At 41.2% G+C, this 19,328-nt stretch overlaps 1 protein-coding gene across 5 annotated transcripts in view; it reads left to right on the top strand.

Annotated features, from left to right (window-relative positions):
- Positions 1 to 160: 160 nt before the first annotated feature.
- Positions 161 to 19,328, top strand: part of mctp1a (multiple C2 domains, transmembrane 1a) — a 150,403-nt gene continuing 131,235 nt past the window's right edge. For 3 of the 5 annotated variants that reach the window (XM_084360088.1, XM_084360090.1, XM_084360086.1), the window contains exon 1: positions 162 to 1,314. In XM_084360088.1, the coding sequence (XP_084216214.1) occupies positions 784 to 1,314 (531 nt within the window). In that variant the 5' untranslated portion in view covers positions 162 to 783. Of the gene's footprint in view, positions 1,315 to 19,328 lie in introns of all 5 variants that reach the window. The other 2 variants (XM_084360087.1, XM_084360089.1) reach the window with 2 other exon arrangements.

Below are 19,328 nucleotides of genomic sequence, written 5' to 3'. Positions count from 1 at the left end.
TTTGATGAGGAGAACACATCCAGACGTGGGTACAGAGCAGGAACATTTGCATGACACAGAAGAGAAACCTCGAAGGCTTCAGAGGTTTGCACTGTGAGCTCTGGATTCACCAAGGTCACTGCTGTGTAACAGAAAACCTGGTGGCTTTAAATCACCACAAACAACACTAACTAAACTGCAAAGAGATAAAGTCAGATGGGGGTGACAGGAGATCCACAGCTGAATTATAAACATCTCCAGGAGGCATTGTGGGGTTGCGTTATGCAATCACCAGCATACAGATTATCCAGTCAAGTGACATGGTTGGCCAGAGGGAGGCGCGGTGCAGCCGTCGTCCTTCATTTGAATATAATAATTAATGGGGAAGTTTGACTAGACCATGGTAAAGCACAGTGGACAGAGCAGGGACGCACAGACCGTCAACAACCAAGCGCAGCATTTAACCAAGTAGTCTATTTTAGGTGATCTTGCAGAAGTGACTGCATGTGCTCCAACTTCACCACTGAGCTGAAATAAATCTTCAATCGATGAGGTTACTGGTTGCCGTCAAATAAGCGTGCAGCACAGTGTGTGGTATAAGATCTACTGTGCTGCCTGCTTGCATAGGCTTTCTACAGGGTTCGCTGGGAGACTAACACCCCCTTCATCATCACTCTGTGCGTCTCCTTCTTGGCGCTCTGACCTGATCATCAGTGGAAGTGCTCCCGAGCTGCAGCAGCCCAACTGTGACATCCGTCCACTGTTCAGAGTGTGCTCAGGCTGGCTGGCTGCTGCACAGGCACCATGGAGCAGAAATCACCTAAGGATGAGGGCGCCGCAAAGGGACAGGAGTCTCTGTCCTACCAGCGGAGGATGTGGAAGAATTTCCAGGAGAAAACCAAGCCATGGCTCAGTCCGAAACTGGGATCGGAACGCCGGGGCGCAGGGGGCGCGGAGGGCAGCAAAAAGGAATCGGGGTTATGGATGTTTAAGAGGAAAAAGAAACAGTTGGACCGGGTGTTTTCGTCGTCTCAGCCGAATCTGTGCTCCTCCACATCGGCCCCTTTTGAAGGGGATAAGAAGTCCCATGGAGGCGACGCGGTCCCCGGCACCAGCAGCGGCGGCCAGACTCTGCTCGGCGCAGCTTCTGGAGCCACGGGGAGCAAACCCGAGCTGACGGCGCACGGGAGCCCCAAACTCCCCGTGTCCCAGCTGATCATGTACCAGCAGAAGAGCTCCTCTCTCGGCTCGGCGTGCTTCGAGAAGCTGGTGGTGGACCCGGCCGCGGTGATGATGGGAGAGGAGGAGCAGCTGCGTAAAAACGCAAGCGATTCTGTGAGTAAAGAGCATGTGGCAAAAACATGCAGCTGGTAGAATATCAAGGCACACATTGAAATCCTTAAAGAGGAGAGGCTAGGCTTCATTGTCCTGGAAATTAAATAAGGGACACAAGTTTTATGATGGTGGTGGTGCTGCGACGTTCCCACTGCTCACATCATGTGATGTGCTCATCGATTTGCCAGTCCACTGCTTTCTTTACTCTGTCTGGTATCCTATAGGGCTGTATGGGCCAGATGACTACAACCAGTGCCAGTATAGGGCTAATCACAAATGACAAGCTTACATCACTGCTTGGTTTGGGTCATAATATCCTTGCTCTTAAAGGTTATTTCCAATTATAGACTCCCTGATAAGAACTCTACAGACTTCCTTCTCTGATGCCACTATTAGCCTCCCTTTCCTCTGTTCACATCCTTTTCTTCCAGTCCTGAGATTGTCCCCTTCACAGTCCATCTGTCACAGTGTCCTTGCCTGCAGACAGAGGCTGCAACAGGCCCATGCATGATGCCCAAAGGTTAATCATACCTCCCCTTTTTCTTAAAAAGGCCCAGTTGGCAAATAGTTATCAGGCACACCACCGGCGCCAGCAGGGTTGGGAGACTGATGGCAATTACATTCCCTCGCAGCTCAACGTGCTGAGTCAGGGTGCCCTAGGATAAACAGTATCAAAGGGATATGTCAGCTAAAGTTGGCTAGTTGTGAAGGCTGAATTCACAAAAATGACCGACAGCCAGCAAAGGGTGAGAGGGAACTTGAAATTTAGCGACTCAGTCAAATCAGATGGAAACTGATTCTCTAATCTGACCATGCAGTGACAGGTCTTAAAGGTCATGCCCTGTCCCCTGATAGTATCCTAATTCTCTAGTCCTGCAGCAGGTCATGTGATCTCAGACAGGAAGTTCTGATATTTAATAGCACTGTTGATGGAAAAGATGCAGTATATGGAAAAGCCCATAAGTGCAGTCTGTTTCAGTGGTGGCAGCAAAGCATTTCATCTCACCACTCTTGAAGTGTTCCAGAGCTGCCTTCTGAGCATCATCCAGATCGCTGTCTAAATGTGATTTAGCATATGAGTACACTTCTCCAGCACTGCAGATGAAGCCAAAGATCTCTCATCCATTAAATCTCTGGAAGAAGTGAAGCGCACTCAGCAGAAGAGGTAAAAGAAAGCGAGTATTAATAACTTCATTGAAATTGATCTCGCAGCTTCATCACAGCACTTTCCCAGGTCAGTTACATAATACACAGAGAGATCGCACTTCGCCAAATAAAGTTGTAGCGTGCAGCTTGAGCCAATAGTTACCTCCTGCTGCTGCCGTGTTTATCCAAGCTTCTGTTGTTCAGTTGTCGGATTTTCCACATAGCGGGAAAGAGGAGAGCAGCTGTAAACACTACTTACAGCAACAGCTTCATCTGAGGTTATAGTGCAGTGACTCATGTGCTGTCACCTTGAGTGTATACACATGAAGATGTAAAGATAAACACTAGAGTATGATTAATCTATGATGCAGTGAGGTTAGAGGAAGAAGAAATGAAAAAGATGGCCTGAGATGATGAGTGATGAGAGGAAACAAAGGTGATGCTGGCAGATCAGACGGGGTTAGAGGTAAAGGGAGGTGACGAGGGGATGAGATGAGGTCAAATGAGATAAAATGAGAGATGATGTGATAAGAGAAGATTAAGAGTAGAGTAGTAAAAGCGAAGAGAAAGGTGATGGGAGCAGATGAGATTAGATTACATCAGATTGTGCTTTATTAATACCTGAGAGGAAATCAAGCATTATATGACAAAGATATCAATGAAGTAAAGACTCGTCAGAACACACACAGATCAAGCTAAAACTGTCTACTGTTGTGTTTTTGTGCGTGCACGTTGTTGGCATCTATTTGCATGTGCATATTGTTGATGCACTTACAGTATGGCATCCTAAACAAGGATTATAAGTCACACACTTTAAAAGCCATCTGAAAATCCAGCCCTAGGTGAGTGTATACACCTTCTCATTACTGAAATGAGAGTGCAAAGCTCCAAGCCACCATTTCAGAAATGAAATAAGAATATATGGAAATATATGCCTTTTGACATTTGGGAATTAATGAGAGATTTTTGCCAAGTCCTGGAAGTAATTTCATTATTGACTCAATGTTGGAAAGAAATGAGCACATTTAACTTTTGCTGCTCGCAGTGCAGGGCAGTTAGATTATATATGTACAGTAGCTGAGTAAGCACCTGCTGAAACAGAATATTATAAGAGTTGTATTCCTGACATTAAGTTTCCGTCCCCTTTGCACACTCATGTGGAGAGGAGTTGTATTTAGCATGTTCTTCCTCATTCTGTCTCTTTAATTGTAAATGTCACATTTTAAAGGATTTATCCCTTCTTAGCCTCCTCTTCTATTTTTAGGCTAATGTGATGGCAGAAGCTCAGTCTGTGCAGACTTGGTTTGCAAACTAGAGGGTGGCCGGTTCAAGACCAGCATGGACCAGTCAGTATGGAGTGTGCCAGTTCACCTTTTGGGCACTGCTGACGTGCCCTTGAGCAAAGCACAGAACCCTTAACTGGTGCTTGAATCACTCCCCAAAAACTGTATGGCGATGTGTTCTGTGGGTATTTTGGGCCTGTGTGAGTAAAATAACACTGAAATTAAAAACTGAGGGAATAATAACCCTTTAATAGGTTTTATTGGATCAACAGAGGTTTCAATGAGTTTTGTATAAATGCGTGTTTTCACAGAAGCAAAGTGAGACCAGGGATGGAATATAAAAAATGACATTTAATCAAGTACTGAACTTAAGTTAAACTATGAGGTACTTGTACTTCACCTGAGTATTTTCAGTTTTTCCTGCTACTTTATAATTCTACTCCACTACATTTTAGAAGCAAATATTGTACTTTTTACTTCACTACATTTATTTATTTGTTAACTTTAGTAACTAGTTGCAGAGCCAAAGTGGCACATTTAAAAAAAAAAAGATAAATGTGATTTCAATGATTTCATATTAAATATTGAATAATTTAAATAATAGTTGAAAAAATATTTAATCTGCAACTGGATTAAAAAAGCACTGATTCTGATTATCGGACAAATCCTAAATATCAGATCTGATATTTGGTCACCTAACAGTATACATACATGTAAACATATGTAGAATTTACTTCTACTCCTTTACTTTTGATGCTTAAGTACACATATCAGATACTATTCATATGAACGACTTTCACGTTTACTAGAATAATAATTTAACATGTCATCTTTACTTTCTGTACTTTTGCCTGAGCTGAGTTGGACATTATCAATGAAATCTAGTCTGGTGTCACCTTTACTAAATGTCCTCAGTACATCGTATTGACGGATCAGATTCTCTCTGGTACACGAGTCTGCGGGGTTAAACTTTGTTGATTTCTGTCTTTCTCTGGTGTGGTTACCGCTCTAACCTTAAGCTTTGGGCAGAGTTGCCCTTCTGTCATTACCTGACTGACCTGTAACATTAACCACAACATTACTTTGAAAGAATATTGACTGCGGCCAGCATTATTCTTATTCTAGATACTTAACCCTGCTCTGATCCTGCAACCGCAAAGATTTGTAAGTACGGTTCTCAATTCCAGCGAGTTAATACTGTTGCATTCATCTGTAGTATTAAGAACTTCATGTTAACTGATTGGGGAAGCAATTTAAATCCCTGGCAAATATCCTTCCCTGAAAAATGTATTTGGACTGCTCCAAAACTGATTTCTATGTGGCATGGATTTTACAGCAGACAGCCAACTGGAGCTGTACTTGCTTTTCTATCTTGTCACTCAGCCCACTGTGTTTGGGCTATTGTAACTTAGATAAGTTTGGCCTCATTAACTAAACGCATTACTTTATCAGCCTGCAAATCAGTTTTAGGGCTGCATAATGCATCGTTTTTGCATCTACATTGAAATGTGCACAGGCGCAACAGTCACATGCAATTTATCATACAACACAGGGCCTGCTTTGGTTGCTTGATAAAATGAACTCCCCTATAAAATAAATTAATATAGATTGATTCATTAGTTATCTGTTGAAAATTCCTGTATTTTTTCATGTATTTTTTGTATAACAAAATATAGCAATGTCAATTTTTTTTTTCCAATATTGTGCAGCCCAACTCAGTTACATTAAATCAATCACTTTGCCAGTTGCTGTACACCCGAAGACTTTGGATCTTATCACGTTTATTACAAGAGTAGAAAGACCTAAAATCCTGAAATGTGCTTATTAAATTTAAGTGGAATGGCTCAAAAGAAAGAGGGAATCAAGAAGATTCAATATCTGTGAAACAAGACCACCCTTCATAAATGGATAAATAAATGAATAAATAAGTAGAAATATATTTCTGTAAAATAGAAGAAAGACTAAAATCCAGTGCAAAAAGGTGAGTGGTACTGTATCTGGCCAGTGTTCTTCTCTTCTGTTTTGCTGTACTGTTCATCGTCACCACTCTTGGAGTGTCGCTGTCCATGGTATTGAATTGTGGATGTAATGAGGCAGCCTGAGGGCAGCATCCCAAATCGGACTAGTAGCCTAGTTAAATGGACATAAGTGGGATAAACGTGGTACTCTCGGGTCATCATCATCTCCACTCAATTAAGATGTTTCTTTGTTTCCTATGCTAATGCAATTAAAGTATCGACCTAATGCAGTGAATTTTCATATCTGTTTGAATGTAATAGATATGTCATCTCAACAAAACAGGCTATTAGTGGAAAAAATCTCAGTTTACTTTGTGCTATTACTCAGAGGACACTCAGTTATGTCTTCTCTCTTCTGTCTGCTCAGCTCATATGGAGTACTTTAAAATATTTAACACATATGAACCAGGGAAGTGGGTTTTTGTGTCACAGAGACGCTCACAACCTAATGCTAAATATACATCCGATGTAAAACGTGTGGTAGGTATTTCAATTCACGGAATTGTCTTGCTGTTAGGGGACAATACACATGCTTTTTGGGTGAACATGACCCGAACAAGTGCCTTCGTAACCACTGAGTTAGTATGTTGCTTGAGTTGAACAATCATCAGTGATACACAAAGCATGGTAGAATTATGATTTGAGTGTCTTAAATGCCTTATGTAAAAAAAAATGTTTTACAAGGTTTTGTCCAGCTGCTATAGCTCCATCAGGCTTCAGTGGACACTTGCTGACTAATATCAAAACAAAAACATGTTGGAATCATTGCGATGATTTCAGTCATTGCAGTCCTTTGTGTAGTGAGTGTGAGACGAGCCACGTACGGATGTCCTGTAGGAATAATCGCCTTACTTTCGGCTGTTATCTGAGTTGTGTTGTGAGAGCAGCATCATGGCCACTTGGAAACAGCCCATGGCATCGTTCTGGATGTGGCTTGATGGCTGCCTAAATTAGGATTCATTACAGCCCAGGGGACGATCGGTTGTAACACACACTGACAAGCACATGATTGATGTTGACCTCGAAGCTGTCTGGCCATCATGAAGTAGGAGAAAAAAACATTTTCACATTGCCAAAAGTGTAACTGACACCATTTGATGAGTTATAGCTCTCACTTTGTGATTAAACGTCTTTTTGTGACTGGTGTCTGCTTCCCACACATCCGAGTGTGCCTTTTTCTCTGCCGTGGATATCTTTGAACAACCTGTGATAGAGGATTCAAGTGCAATTGTGAACAGCAAATTTAGATTAGATTTGTGTTTCAGGAGGTGGTGTGATGGTTCAGTTTGTTTGCAGTGTTTGTAAATGTCTGGAGGTTTATGCCCGATCCCTTTGCTTCCACTTTGTCTGTGTTGGGAAGGGATGTCAGCATTTGAAGACGGGGTTGCATTGAAAACGTTGTGCCAATATGTATGAATATGAGAGAGTATTATCTCTTAGCCGTGCTATGACCTAGTGACCTGAGAGCATGGATTATCCTTGCTTCCTGCTTATTATCCCCCCAGATTAAAGAATAAATAACATTGCCTTTATCCAGTTTTGACTTTTGAGTCATTTCATCAACTTTCTTTTTGCCTCTAGACATTTTAATGGCTTATGACATTAGTTTCCATATTTTCTTTTTAAAATGTTTCCCCTATTTATTTAAATCACTTGAGGAACTTGAATAATTCTTGATGCATGTGCTTTACCTTAACGCTTTGTTTTAGCTGTGGAACTGTTCTGCTGTAAGTGAATTCATGGACCCTAAATCGAGAACCGACGGTCTGACTGCAAGAGTTGAAACTGGAAGAAAGAGAAAAGTTGATGACGGGGCAAAAAGTAGAAAACACCCGTAATGATAAAAACATTTGGAGCAGTTCAGTTTGTAAAGCTGGTGTACGACTTCAGTAGCCACAGCCACACATTTATGAAATTATTATCTTATAATATCCTGATAACGTGAATATTATCTAAACAACATTTAATAAGCAAAATGCATTCAGTTTATAATAATATAAGGTACAGTGGTACAGTTGTGGGTAGAATGGACAAAATTGTGATTAGCACTAAAGTTAATTACTCCCAACTGTCAGCTCGGCCTTTCAGCACTAAATTCCACATCAAGATAAACTGTCACTTGATCAAAAGCAACTTCTTACACTATGTAGATTAAGCTCTCCTCTGCTTGTCTGAATTAACCTTGTGTTTTGTCAGTCATTGCCCTCAGGTGATGCCAAAAAAATGTTGTCCCCTTTTCCTTCCTGCCATCCCTCCTCAGTGCTCAGTACGACCTTGAGAGATAACCTTACCTGCATTGTCTCTCTGTCCCCGATCTATCTCACATCGCCATCCACTGATCCCAGTCTTAGGGTCTCTGATACGACACCGTTCCCTTACAAGAGCTTTCAAAGGACAAAATGTATTCTGACCTGTCAGAAGAACAGTCTGTGTACTGCGAGATGGGAATGCTGCACAGTGACATTGTGGTACCCTCCAGCGTTGTTTTCTCCAGTCTCAGCTAGCCCCATTACACGGTCATACAAACACTGTGAAGCACAGGACATTCAACTAAGGTATACACAGGCCTGCGCCTTAGACCCAGAGTGAAATTGTAAGCAAGGTTAAGCATGACGGTGTGGACTGCTAAATGACTCAGATGTCCCGACGTGCCTTCATGAATGGCAGGACAGAGACAGAAAACAGAGAAAGATTGATGAGACTCTGGTAGGCTATTATTCTCTGGACTGACAGAGAGATTCAGCTCTCTCCTCTTCCTCTTCTCTCCTAATGCAGCATCATGCAACGGTCATATTGTGGTACGTAGCCCGCTCAAGGCCAACTCGTTTGAGGAAACTGTCATTGACAGAGCCGTAACAGACTGGAATAATTTACCCCACAATATTCGCCTGATAAAAAACAATAATATAACAATAATATATATATGTATATAATAATAATAAAAATAATGGCACGCAGACAACACATTGAATATTAGAAGGTATAACTTTCGATATTCATGTTTCGCTTCATATGACTTGTATAATGCTACACAATGAATCGGAATATTATAATAAATGGCAATATGGTAAAGTGCATTATCCAAATGACGTTTTTTTAAAGGTAAAAATATGTCACAACATACTGTACCACTATAAATGAAGCATTATGGTGCTACAGAGATGCCCTGGCTTGCACATCATATAAGGGAAATAAGCTAACATGCTTAGCCGATATTTTGGCAAACTGATGTATCAGTCAAGCTCATATATGAATGTAATTTTTTCATTTCTTTATATCGATGTCATTTTATGTAGGCCATGTAATGTGTTACGTATTGTATGTCAGATGTGGGATCCGTTGGGGATACTGTAAATAAACAAACAACTGCAATCATCCAAAGGCCAGAAGCAGTGGCAGACATTAGTCAGTGCAGAGCAGGTAGAGATGGGTCAGCGTTTAAATCAATAGATGGAGTCATGGAATTAGCTTCTAACTCTTAATGCTGCCCTCCCACATAGATTAATCATCACAGAGTCGAGTCAGACCAAAGCAGCGGCTCAGCGTAGGAAGGGTGTGTGTGTGTGTATGTGTAGGGAGGCTGGTCAAATTACAGGTGTCATCCAACAGTAGCCTGCTACCTGATATTTGTTGATTATCTGGAAAGGATGAGTTGACTGACAGTGTAATTTTCTTGTTTAAAAGCCCAAACAAAGCCTCAGTGTCTGCCACTTATTGCATTTCTGCTTTAACCCTGACGGTTTTGAAGTCTAACAACCTAGCAACTGAGCTATGATAGCTTTTTAAGTGGGTTGGATGCATTAGATGAAAGCAAGGACGAATGGACAGAGACAGACGGATTAGAATAATATGGCCGTGGCCTTTCTTTTCCGGACGAAACGCATGGTGACCAAAGGCTGTGGGATGTTTTTCCTACTCCTCATGCTAATCAAACATAGATCATTTGCAACTCAATGCAGACCCCACTTCCTCAGTGGTGAGTGGATATTGAATATTTGCAAATGAGTGTCCCTGTAGCATATATGAGCTTTCCCAATTGTCTCTGAATCCTAAGTGTTCCTGCTGCCCATTAAGATCAATATGGGAACATGGCTGCATATTGGATGCACTGCATATTGAGAAGTGGGCACATGTGTGTCTCATTATTCCAGTTAATGATTGGGGTTTTGTGGCACCAATGTATTCTGCACCTCACGAGAAATATCCATTTTGTTTGATATGAATTTGACAAATAAGTGGATTCCCTCATTGTTATACCAATACCTCATTTGGGTTTCACATTTGTCTAGTTAGCAAACACCTCCCCAACTCAGACCATTATAAAACAATATACCCTGACAGTGGCCTGCAGCTGGGGAGCCTAGATATCACTTGAATTATGGCATAATGGCATGAATGAAATGAGCGGTATGATGCCTAATGTCACCTTCGCCCTGCGTCCTAGAATCTTTCTGTCAGTTCTGTTGGTATTTCTTTGCCACCAAGCTACTTCATGACTTATCATAAGTTAGATATTTGGCAAAAAGGGAGATAATATTAATTTAGTTGCATTAATTGAAGTTGTAAACATTTGAAGTTGTAAACATTTGAAATGCTTACATTTCCCTCTGCTTGTATCTGCTTGGGTGCAGACGCTTTTCCGCTTGCTCTCGCTTCTGCTTGCCTTTTTTCCACTATTATTCTTTTTTTTCTTCACAGAGATTACAGGCAGTGACTCCTGGATATTTAGAAACCACTGGGAGCATAATTTATTGGAGATAAAGTACATTGCTGGCTCATTTCAAATTTTTTTTTTTACCGAACTCTTCAACACTTTCTGAACGAGGCCTAAGAGGTAGCACAAGCCTGTTAGCAGCTAACTAGCAAGCTAACCAGCAACAGGATGCCACCCTTCACCACTGACGATTTCCACAAACTCATGCAGAAGATCACTTTGTTGGAAACTAAAATCCACAGATTAGAAGTTAATGTGGAGGTTAACGGACTGTGTGGAAATGAAACCACTCTTCCTTTCAGCGGAAAAGAGAACGCTAACACACAGCTACCTAGCACTGATAAGAAACGGGAGAGCCGTGATCTCCGCAGTAAATCTTCACATGGAAGTCCTCCCTGGAACACTCTTGGGGCAAAGCCAAAGAAGAACTCTGCTCCTTGGAACATGGATGGAAGAATAACAGGAAGAACCGTCCACCCGGAGATCTCTGATGCTACCGGCTGGCCAGCACTACCATCCTCCTCCTCCTCTACTCCAATGCAGAGCAGGACACAGCCGTGGTCAGCTGCTAAAGGAAAGACCAACAGCAAACATCCCATACAACAAACTATCAAAATGCAAAACAGATTTGCTCCACTACGCCGAGATTCCGCATCTCCATCTGATGACCTGTACCACTCATCGCCACAGAGAAGGGTAAGGGCTGAACGTAAATCAGAAGCTAACAGGCCGCAGGCAAAGCTAACGACTGGGCCCCAAACTCTGATTGTGGGAGATGCCACTGTTAAAGATGTGAGATTCATGTGCAGTGAAAACATGAAGGTTCTCTGTTTTCCAAAGGATATGGTTCCTGACATGACAGCGAGAATCCCTGGTATTGTTGCAGCAAATCCAACTGTCAAAAAGATCATTTTGCATACGGGGATGAATGACATTGTGAAGCAGCAGTCTGAAATGCTCAAACAAGATTTTACTGATCTGTTGAACACAGTCAGCTCCCTGGATGTTGAGGTTTTAATCAGTGGCCCCCTTCCACCAGTCAGAAGAGGTGCTGAGAGATTCAGCAGATTGATGGCACTGAACACATGGCTTTCCAAAGCATGTAATGTCCATTCTATGTATTTTTTGGACAACTTCAATTTCTTTTGGGACCGCAGACATCTTTTTAAGCAAGATGGACTCTTCCTAAATAGGTCAGGAGTCAAACTGTTTATGTCCAACATATCTTTCTGCCTGCGTCACCAATCTGTTCCCTCCACCAAGGACAAGAGGCAAGACAGGCCGAAACAAACAGGAGATAATCACAAAGGAAACCGAGCACAACCCCCAGCTGAAGTGAGCTCCACTCATGAGAGATGTCAGGACAAACAGGAAGAGGATTCTCTCTGTGAGGTTCAACTGTCTACACCACCCCAAACCCCACCCAGTTCACCATCTACTGTGGGCATGTTGTCGCCTTCGTCCCCCCTCATGGAGTTCACCGACCAAATGAACAAGCTGGTCATCGCTGGGACACAGTTTACCCCCCGCCCTACTGCAATTTTCTCTCCTCTCATTCCCCTGAAACACCCTCAGCCTTCGGTGAAGCTAAGACACACACCACCCCCACCCCTTTCACACAGGCATCATCCTCCCCAAGCTGATAAGAGCTCAGCACACTTAGATCTTTCTGTCTCTTACTGCTGATGTTTTATGGGTCCAGGCTCTAAAGATGTCACTCCTGACTATTCCCAGCGAAAGTCGGGGCCCAGTGTACTGGAAGCTTCTTCAGTTCATGTTATGATCGGTAATAGAAAAAGAATGTTTAAATTGCCAAGAAAGAGTGTAATGTCAAATTTAACATTCATTCCGGGTCCAGGCTACGAAGTTGATATCTTTAATGTCTTCCCCCCAGAAAAGCCGGGGCCCCTTGGAGTTCAGGTAGTCTCCTCGATTCCTGTGTTTACAGGTAATAGAAAAATGGTGAATTTGCTGAGACACAGGAAGTGCCTTAATAAATCTGCCAATCTATTAAATTTAGCTCCCATTCCTCGTCAGCCACAAACTGTCACAAAAGATTGCACAGCTGGTTTTGACTCTTTTAATTTAGCTTTATTAAACATCAGGTCTCTGGCAGGAAAATCTTTTTTAATACATGATTTTATCATCAAACACAATCTTAATTTTATGTTTTTAACTGAAACCTGGTTAGACCAAGACAACAGTGCAGCTGTTCACATTGAATCAAGCCCTCCAAACTTCTCTTTCATAAGTGAGACTAGAAAGCATAAAAAAGGAGGAGGTGTTAGTATTCTGTTTAATGAGTTACTCAAATGCAAGCGAATGTTTTATGGAAATTTTACTTCTTTTGAATATGTGGCTCTTCAGTTAAACTCATCTTCTCGGGCTATATTTCTAAACATCTACAGGCCACCTAAATACTGTACAGATTTTTTTGATGACCTTGTTGAGTTACTGTCTCTTATCTGCACTGACTTTGATTGTGTGTTAATTGTTGGTGACTTTAACATCCATGTCGACAAACCTGAGGACAGATGGACTAAAGAACTGTGTCGTGTCCTTGATAACTTTGGACTCACTCAGCATGTGATGCAGCCCACACACAACAGGGGCCACATCCTAGACTTGGTTATCTCCAAGGGTCTGAACATTCCTAAGGTTCTGGTATCTGATGTTGCTCTCTCTGATCATTACTGTGTTCTCTTTGAGAGTGATATATGTGTGTACACAAATGTTCAAACTGAGGTCGTCTCAAAGCGTTACATCACTGAAAACACCAGTGACATATTCATTGAGGCTTTCTCCTCCACACCTCCCCTCTCCAGGTTCTCCGTCAATGACCTTGTAGATCACTTCAGTTCTAAAGTTACAAATGTTATTGATGCCATTGCACCCACTAAAATGAAGGTGGTCTCTGGTAAGAAAAAATCTCCTTGGAGAAATGCCACGCTTGTCAAAATGGAAAAAAAGGAATGCCGAAAGGCAGAGCGCAGGTGGCGCAAAACTAAGCTCCAAGTTCATTTTGACATTTATAAAGAGAGACTTTACATTTTTAATTTAGAACTGAAAAAGTCAAGGCAGTCCTTCTTTTCAGACATTATCACCAAAAACAATAATAATGCACGTGCCCTGTTTGCTACTGTCGACAGGCTAACAAACCCTCCTGTGCCAGTAGCCTCTGAACATCTATCTACCAGGGCCTGTAATGAATTTGCATCCTTCTTCACTGACAAAATTCAGAAAATTAGACAAGCGGTCTGTGCCACCGTACCTAGTACAGGAGGCGTGTTATCCATGTGTCCACCGAAAACCAACTCTAACACCATGACACAATTTGACCAAATCAATGACAAAAACCTGCAAGAGATAATACAACATTTGAAATCTTCCTCATGCTGCCTTGATATTTTACCAGCAGGGTTCTTCAAAAAAGTTTCAGACTGCATGACTTCAGATCTGCTACAGATTGTCAACATGTCTCTACTTTCAGGCGTCTTCCCCCAAGCCATGAAAACTGCAGTTATTAAACCACTCCTGAAGAAGAACAATCTAGACACATCAGTAATGAATAATTACAGGCCCATATCGAACCTCCCAATTTTAAGTAAAATCATTGAAAAAGCTGTTTTTCAACAGCTGAACAATTACTTAATAGTAAATGGCTGTTTTGATGTCTTCCAATCAGGATTTCGACCACATCATAGCACTGAGACTGCTCTAGTCAAGGTCCTCAATGACATTCATTTAAACACAGACAATGGCAAAATTTCAGTCTTAGTATTACTGGATCTCAGTGCTGCGTTTGACACAGTCGACCACAACATACTACTAGACCGACTAGAAAACTGGGTGGGACTCTCTGGTACAGCACTAAACTGGTTTAAATCCTATCTAAATGATAGAGACTACTTTGTGTCTATTGGTAATTACACATCTGAAAGGATGAAAATGACAAGCGGAGTACCCCAGGGCTCCATTCTGGGGCCTCTACTATTCAACATTTACATGCTTCCTCTAGCTCAGATAATGGAAAACAACAAAATATGTTACCATAGTTATGCAGATGACACACAAATTTACATAACCATCTCACCAGGGGACTACAATCCCATACAAACGCTAAGTAGATGCATTGAACAAATCAATGATTGGATGTGTCAGAGTTTTCTTCAGTTAAACAAAGATAAGACTGAAATAATTGTTTTTGGAGCCAAGGAAGAACGACTCACAGTCTCTGCTCAGCTTCAATCTATAATGTTGAAAACTGCAAACCAAGCCAGAAACCTCGGTGTAATAATGGACTCAGACCTGAACTTCAGCAACCACATTAAGTCAATTACAAAATCAGCCTACTATCATCTTAAAAATATATCCAGGATAAAAGGACTTATGTCTCAGCAGGATTTAGAAAAACTTATCCATGCATTTATCTTCAGCAGACTCGACTACTGTAACGGTGTCTTTACAGGACTCTCTAAAAAATCCATCAGACAGCTGCAGCTGATTCAGAACGCTGCTGCTCGAGTCCTAACAAGAACCAAAAAAGTAGATCACATCACTCCAGTTCTCAGATCTTTACACTGGCTTCCTGTCAGTCAAAGAATAGATTTCAAAATCCTGTTGTTGGTTTATAAAGCACTGAATGGTTTCGGGCCAAAATACATTTCTGATCTGCTGCCACGTTATGAACCATCCAGACCTCTGAGGTCATCAGGCTCAGGTCTGCTTTCAGTCCCTAGAGTCAAAACTAGACATGGAGAAGCAGCGTTCAGTTACTATGCGCCACACATCTGGAACAAACTCCCAGAAAACTGCAGGTCTGCTCCGACTCTCACCTCTTTTAAATCAAGGCTGAAGACCTTTCTGTTTGCCACTGCCTTTCACTGAAGCAATTTTAAGTCTTTGAACTGCACTGTGACTTTTATTTTTTTTCTCTGTGACTTTTGTTTTCCTATTTCTTAACTTGTTTTAATGTTTTGTTTTAATGTCTATTTCTTAACTTGTTTTAATGTTTTGTTTAAATGTCTATTTCTCAACTTGTTTTAATGTTTTGTTTTAATGTATCTTAAATGTTTTACTGTAATTGTATGCGCCTGTAAAGCACTTTGAGTTGCCCTGTGTCTGAATTGTGCTATACAAATAAACTTGCCTTGCCTTGCCTTGCCTTAGTGAGGCCACACATAATACCACAGGATAAGGGCAGTGGGGTGTACATGTACAGCTGTTAGTGATTCTGATAACTAATTCAGCCAAAAGGGGGTTTAATATTTCAGGACACAGACTTCTTATGCTCCTGTTAGCAGATCACAGTCTCACATTTTGACAAGGGTTAAGTAGAGCTGCGCCTTTTGAACCTTGATGGAACATCTTTGAGTCTTTGAGCTTTCCCGGGAAGCTATTGTAATCAGTTGAAAAAGCCACTGTATTGATCCAGAGATAGAGACTGAAAGAGAGTTGTGACCGTGACTTTGGGAAACATTTGCAAAGGGGAGCCATTTATTTAGACCTGCACCTATTTTCCGTTGGACTTCTTCTCAGTAAGGCACAGTAATCTGTGAATTTGTTGGTTACAATAGAGAGTGGACCTGAGCAGCTGTAAGACTGATTTAGAGTCGAACTCGTCTGCCAATTTTCATTGCAGCTTCACTTGGTGTGAAAAAAACGGCAACTAGAAACATTCCAATACAAATGGGATCCTTAAAATGTGGCTGTGCTGATTTCCATCTTAGTTTTCTTTCAACTAGAATTGTTAGACAACATTAGTGTCTTAATAGTTTGCTCTCAATGTTTTTGTCTTAGGGCAAAAGGACAACATTTATTGGATTATTATTCTCTTTCTCTCTGTTTCAGTTTTTGCTTTTCTCTGATTATGCGTACTGGCCATCTGTGAGTCAGATATTTAATGAAGGAAGGTATTTTAAGATAAGGTTTGTGTGTCCACTCGTACCATTCAATTTACTTCACCCTGTTATGCATTTTCCTGCCTGCATCTCTGGGTGTTCTCCAGTCGATAGACTGTGAGATACCCACTCGCCACTACATTAACAGGGAAGTGAGCTTCATTTTGCTCCAGGCACACATAAATGTCTTTGTAACTTAATAGTTAGAGGCTAGACTAAAGCTTGGGGGACCTGGTCTACTAATATTATAGATTACACTTTAGCAGAAAGAGGTTATGTTGAATTGATTCACACTATGTACATTTTAAGCACTTAAGTGAGGCCTAGAGCAATTTATAATGAATTAAACTGCGGATCAAAGGGAGGTTCCTATATCACCACCGTGACATGCAGTAGTTAGTATGGAGTAAAAAGGTCAGGGTCAAAGAAATGTGATTAATTATTCAAATAGTGTAATGCCAAATGGAAAAAAAAGTAAAAGAGAGGGATTTTTTTTTAACTTCAGATAAGTTCATAGGAAAATATGGTAGGACAGACCAATATCTCTAGGATGTGACCGACTGTGACAGTTTGTGGACTTTAATCCTATTAGAATCATATTGTTTTTATGTTATTATTGACATGACACATATAGGACAAACACATCAGATAAGATAATGTGGCAAATCTAAATTTCCTCAGAAAGGTGATACAAGAGACCCAGGCGTACTCTGCGATTAGTTTTTTTGCCTGTTGGCTTGCCATCCCAACACGGAGCAAACAGACGGCTTGCAGACATGGCTGCTGCTGTCCTGATACATCGGTGTGGAAGGATGCACCTCATCATGGCTGAGCTGAGCTGGATATAGAGATATTTTTCACATGAAGGCCTGTTTTGTTCATTTAAGGCATGCTGCACGTCGGGTGTTGTGAAAGTAACAGTGGTGACAGGCTGCTGTTAATGTGTGATGTGAGAGATCACTATTATACAGATGTGCTCAGAGCATTTTTCGACAGTCTTATCTTGACTTTTTTGTGAGTCACTCAAAAGATATATACAGCCAGCCAGTATCACTTGAATCTGTCTTTTCCTTGTAAGAGACATTTGCTTTTTCTTTCTAGGACACTTTAAGGGTAATCAAATGATACGCAGATACAACTTCTGAACAGATAAATTACAGCTCACAATCTTAATCTAATCTTTGGAGTCATTCAGTCCCTGAAAGCTGTTCAGTTCATAAATGCTGTTTCTCTGTGAAGCTGCCATCTTTCTGAATGAACTCATTGCCCCGTTTCGTCGATCATGTGCCAAACGTCATTTTGGCACATGATCAGCACATCAGCAAAGTGTTAACCACAGTAGAGAATATAACTGACAGCAACATCACTGTGGTAATTCTGTGCTTTCATTCTGTCTCCGTACGCAGACTTGAGATCAGCTGACATCTCAGCCTGAAACTGACAGCATGAAGTCAGTGTGTATCGGCACCAATGTGAACTGCCCTGTACTGACACTGCTAATCTTGCTACTGAATTTGGCCGGAGCTTGGAAGGGACTTAGTGCCACCTACTGGTGAAAAGCTGATGTGGATCTCTGGAGAGAGGATAGAGGAAACTGGCAGGAAATGATTCGAGAGGCTTTTGGCTGGATGGATGTGATGCTCAGCCTTCCATTAATATCAGTTCAAGGGCACTTTCTGCACACTCTGTTGTCCCTCTCTGTGATTAAAAGGCACTTGTACAATGATTTAAAAAATGTTATTGCCGTAGGGCATTACTTCTGCATATGAATCATTGTCTCTCCTTTGAGCAATTCTTATGATTATGACTACACTTTGTTTTTCTGTCCCCCTGAAATTTGGTTATAACCTCGTCTCGTATTTTGTTTATCAAACAAGCTGCTGTGGAGTCTGATCATTTATTCTAGCTTCTAATATTATCTACACCTCCTTTCTGTTGTTCGTCCTTTCTTCTTCTGTGGTTACGTTGACAGACAGGAACATGGTGAGAGAGAGAGGTGCATGATTGATTCAGGCTTTTGCAGGTTTTATTTTGTTATAAATTTACATCCCCAACTCATGTTTGTATGTTTGTGTACATACAAGCAAGTTGTATTTGAGTCTACAATTGTTGTTACACAGTAAGATTTGGGTATCGTTCCTAGAAGGATTAATAAAAACCAGCGTTCCTCTTCACACCAGAAACCAGTCTCAGTGTGGTGCTCGGTCTAATCCTATATCTTGGAATGCATCCTGAGCACTACAGCCACCAGGCACTCGCAGCTTAACTGATATTCCCTCTCCACTATAAGGAGCTTGTGTAATTAGCTTGCCTAATTGTTGCGTTTGTTGTCCTCAGAGCACCCACTGGAAAATTATTCATCTTACGATGCCGTTTTAAATGAGCAGTTATTTTTATCAATCGATCAAAGTCGCCTCAGGTTGAATCAGTTCAGTTGTTTCCTCTAGGAATTAATGTGTCACAAAATATTCTTAAATCAAGTGAAATAGAAATCTAAATTTCCTATGACACTGACTTTTTCTCAGGTTCTGATGAAGCTGGGATGCCTTCAGATGGATGAGTGTCAAGATAATTTTTCTCTGTTAATGTAGGCGTCTTGATACATTTGATCTGTATCTCTGCCATACATTTTCTCCATCCCTTTTGAACTTTTGACTAATAACTCATAACTGAAGATTTATTTTTCAGGGCTGCACACTTAATGGGAAAATAATCGAAATGGCAATAGGGCTAGGTGCAAATATCCAAATCACAAGAAGCTGCTATTAATTTGATAAAGGTACAATGTCATAATGAAATGCTGCTGCGTGGTGCAGACACCAACAAATGTCACATCATCATGATTTTATAAGTGTGATGCAAACATGATCGTTCCCACTGATTGTGAATCATATTGCAACAGCAATATGCCAAAATAATCACAACATGATGTTTTGACCACATCGTACAGCCC

Source organism: Pagrus pagrus (assembly GCF_965226575.1).
Source record: "Pagrus pagrus genome assembly, chromosome: 8".
In the NCBI taxonomy this organism is placed as follows: Eukaryota; Metazoa; Chordata; class Actinopteri; order Spariformes; family Sparidae; genus Pagrus; species Pagrus pagrus.
Note: the sequence above shows the minus strand (reverse complement) of the source record. Positions and strands in the feature narration are given on the sequence as shown.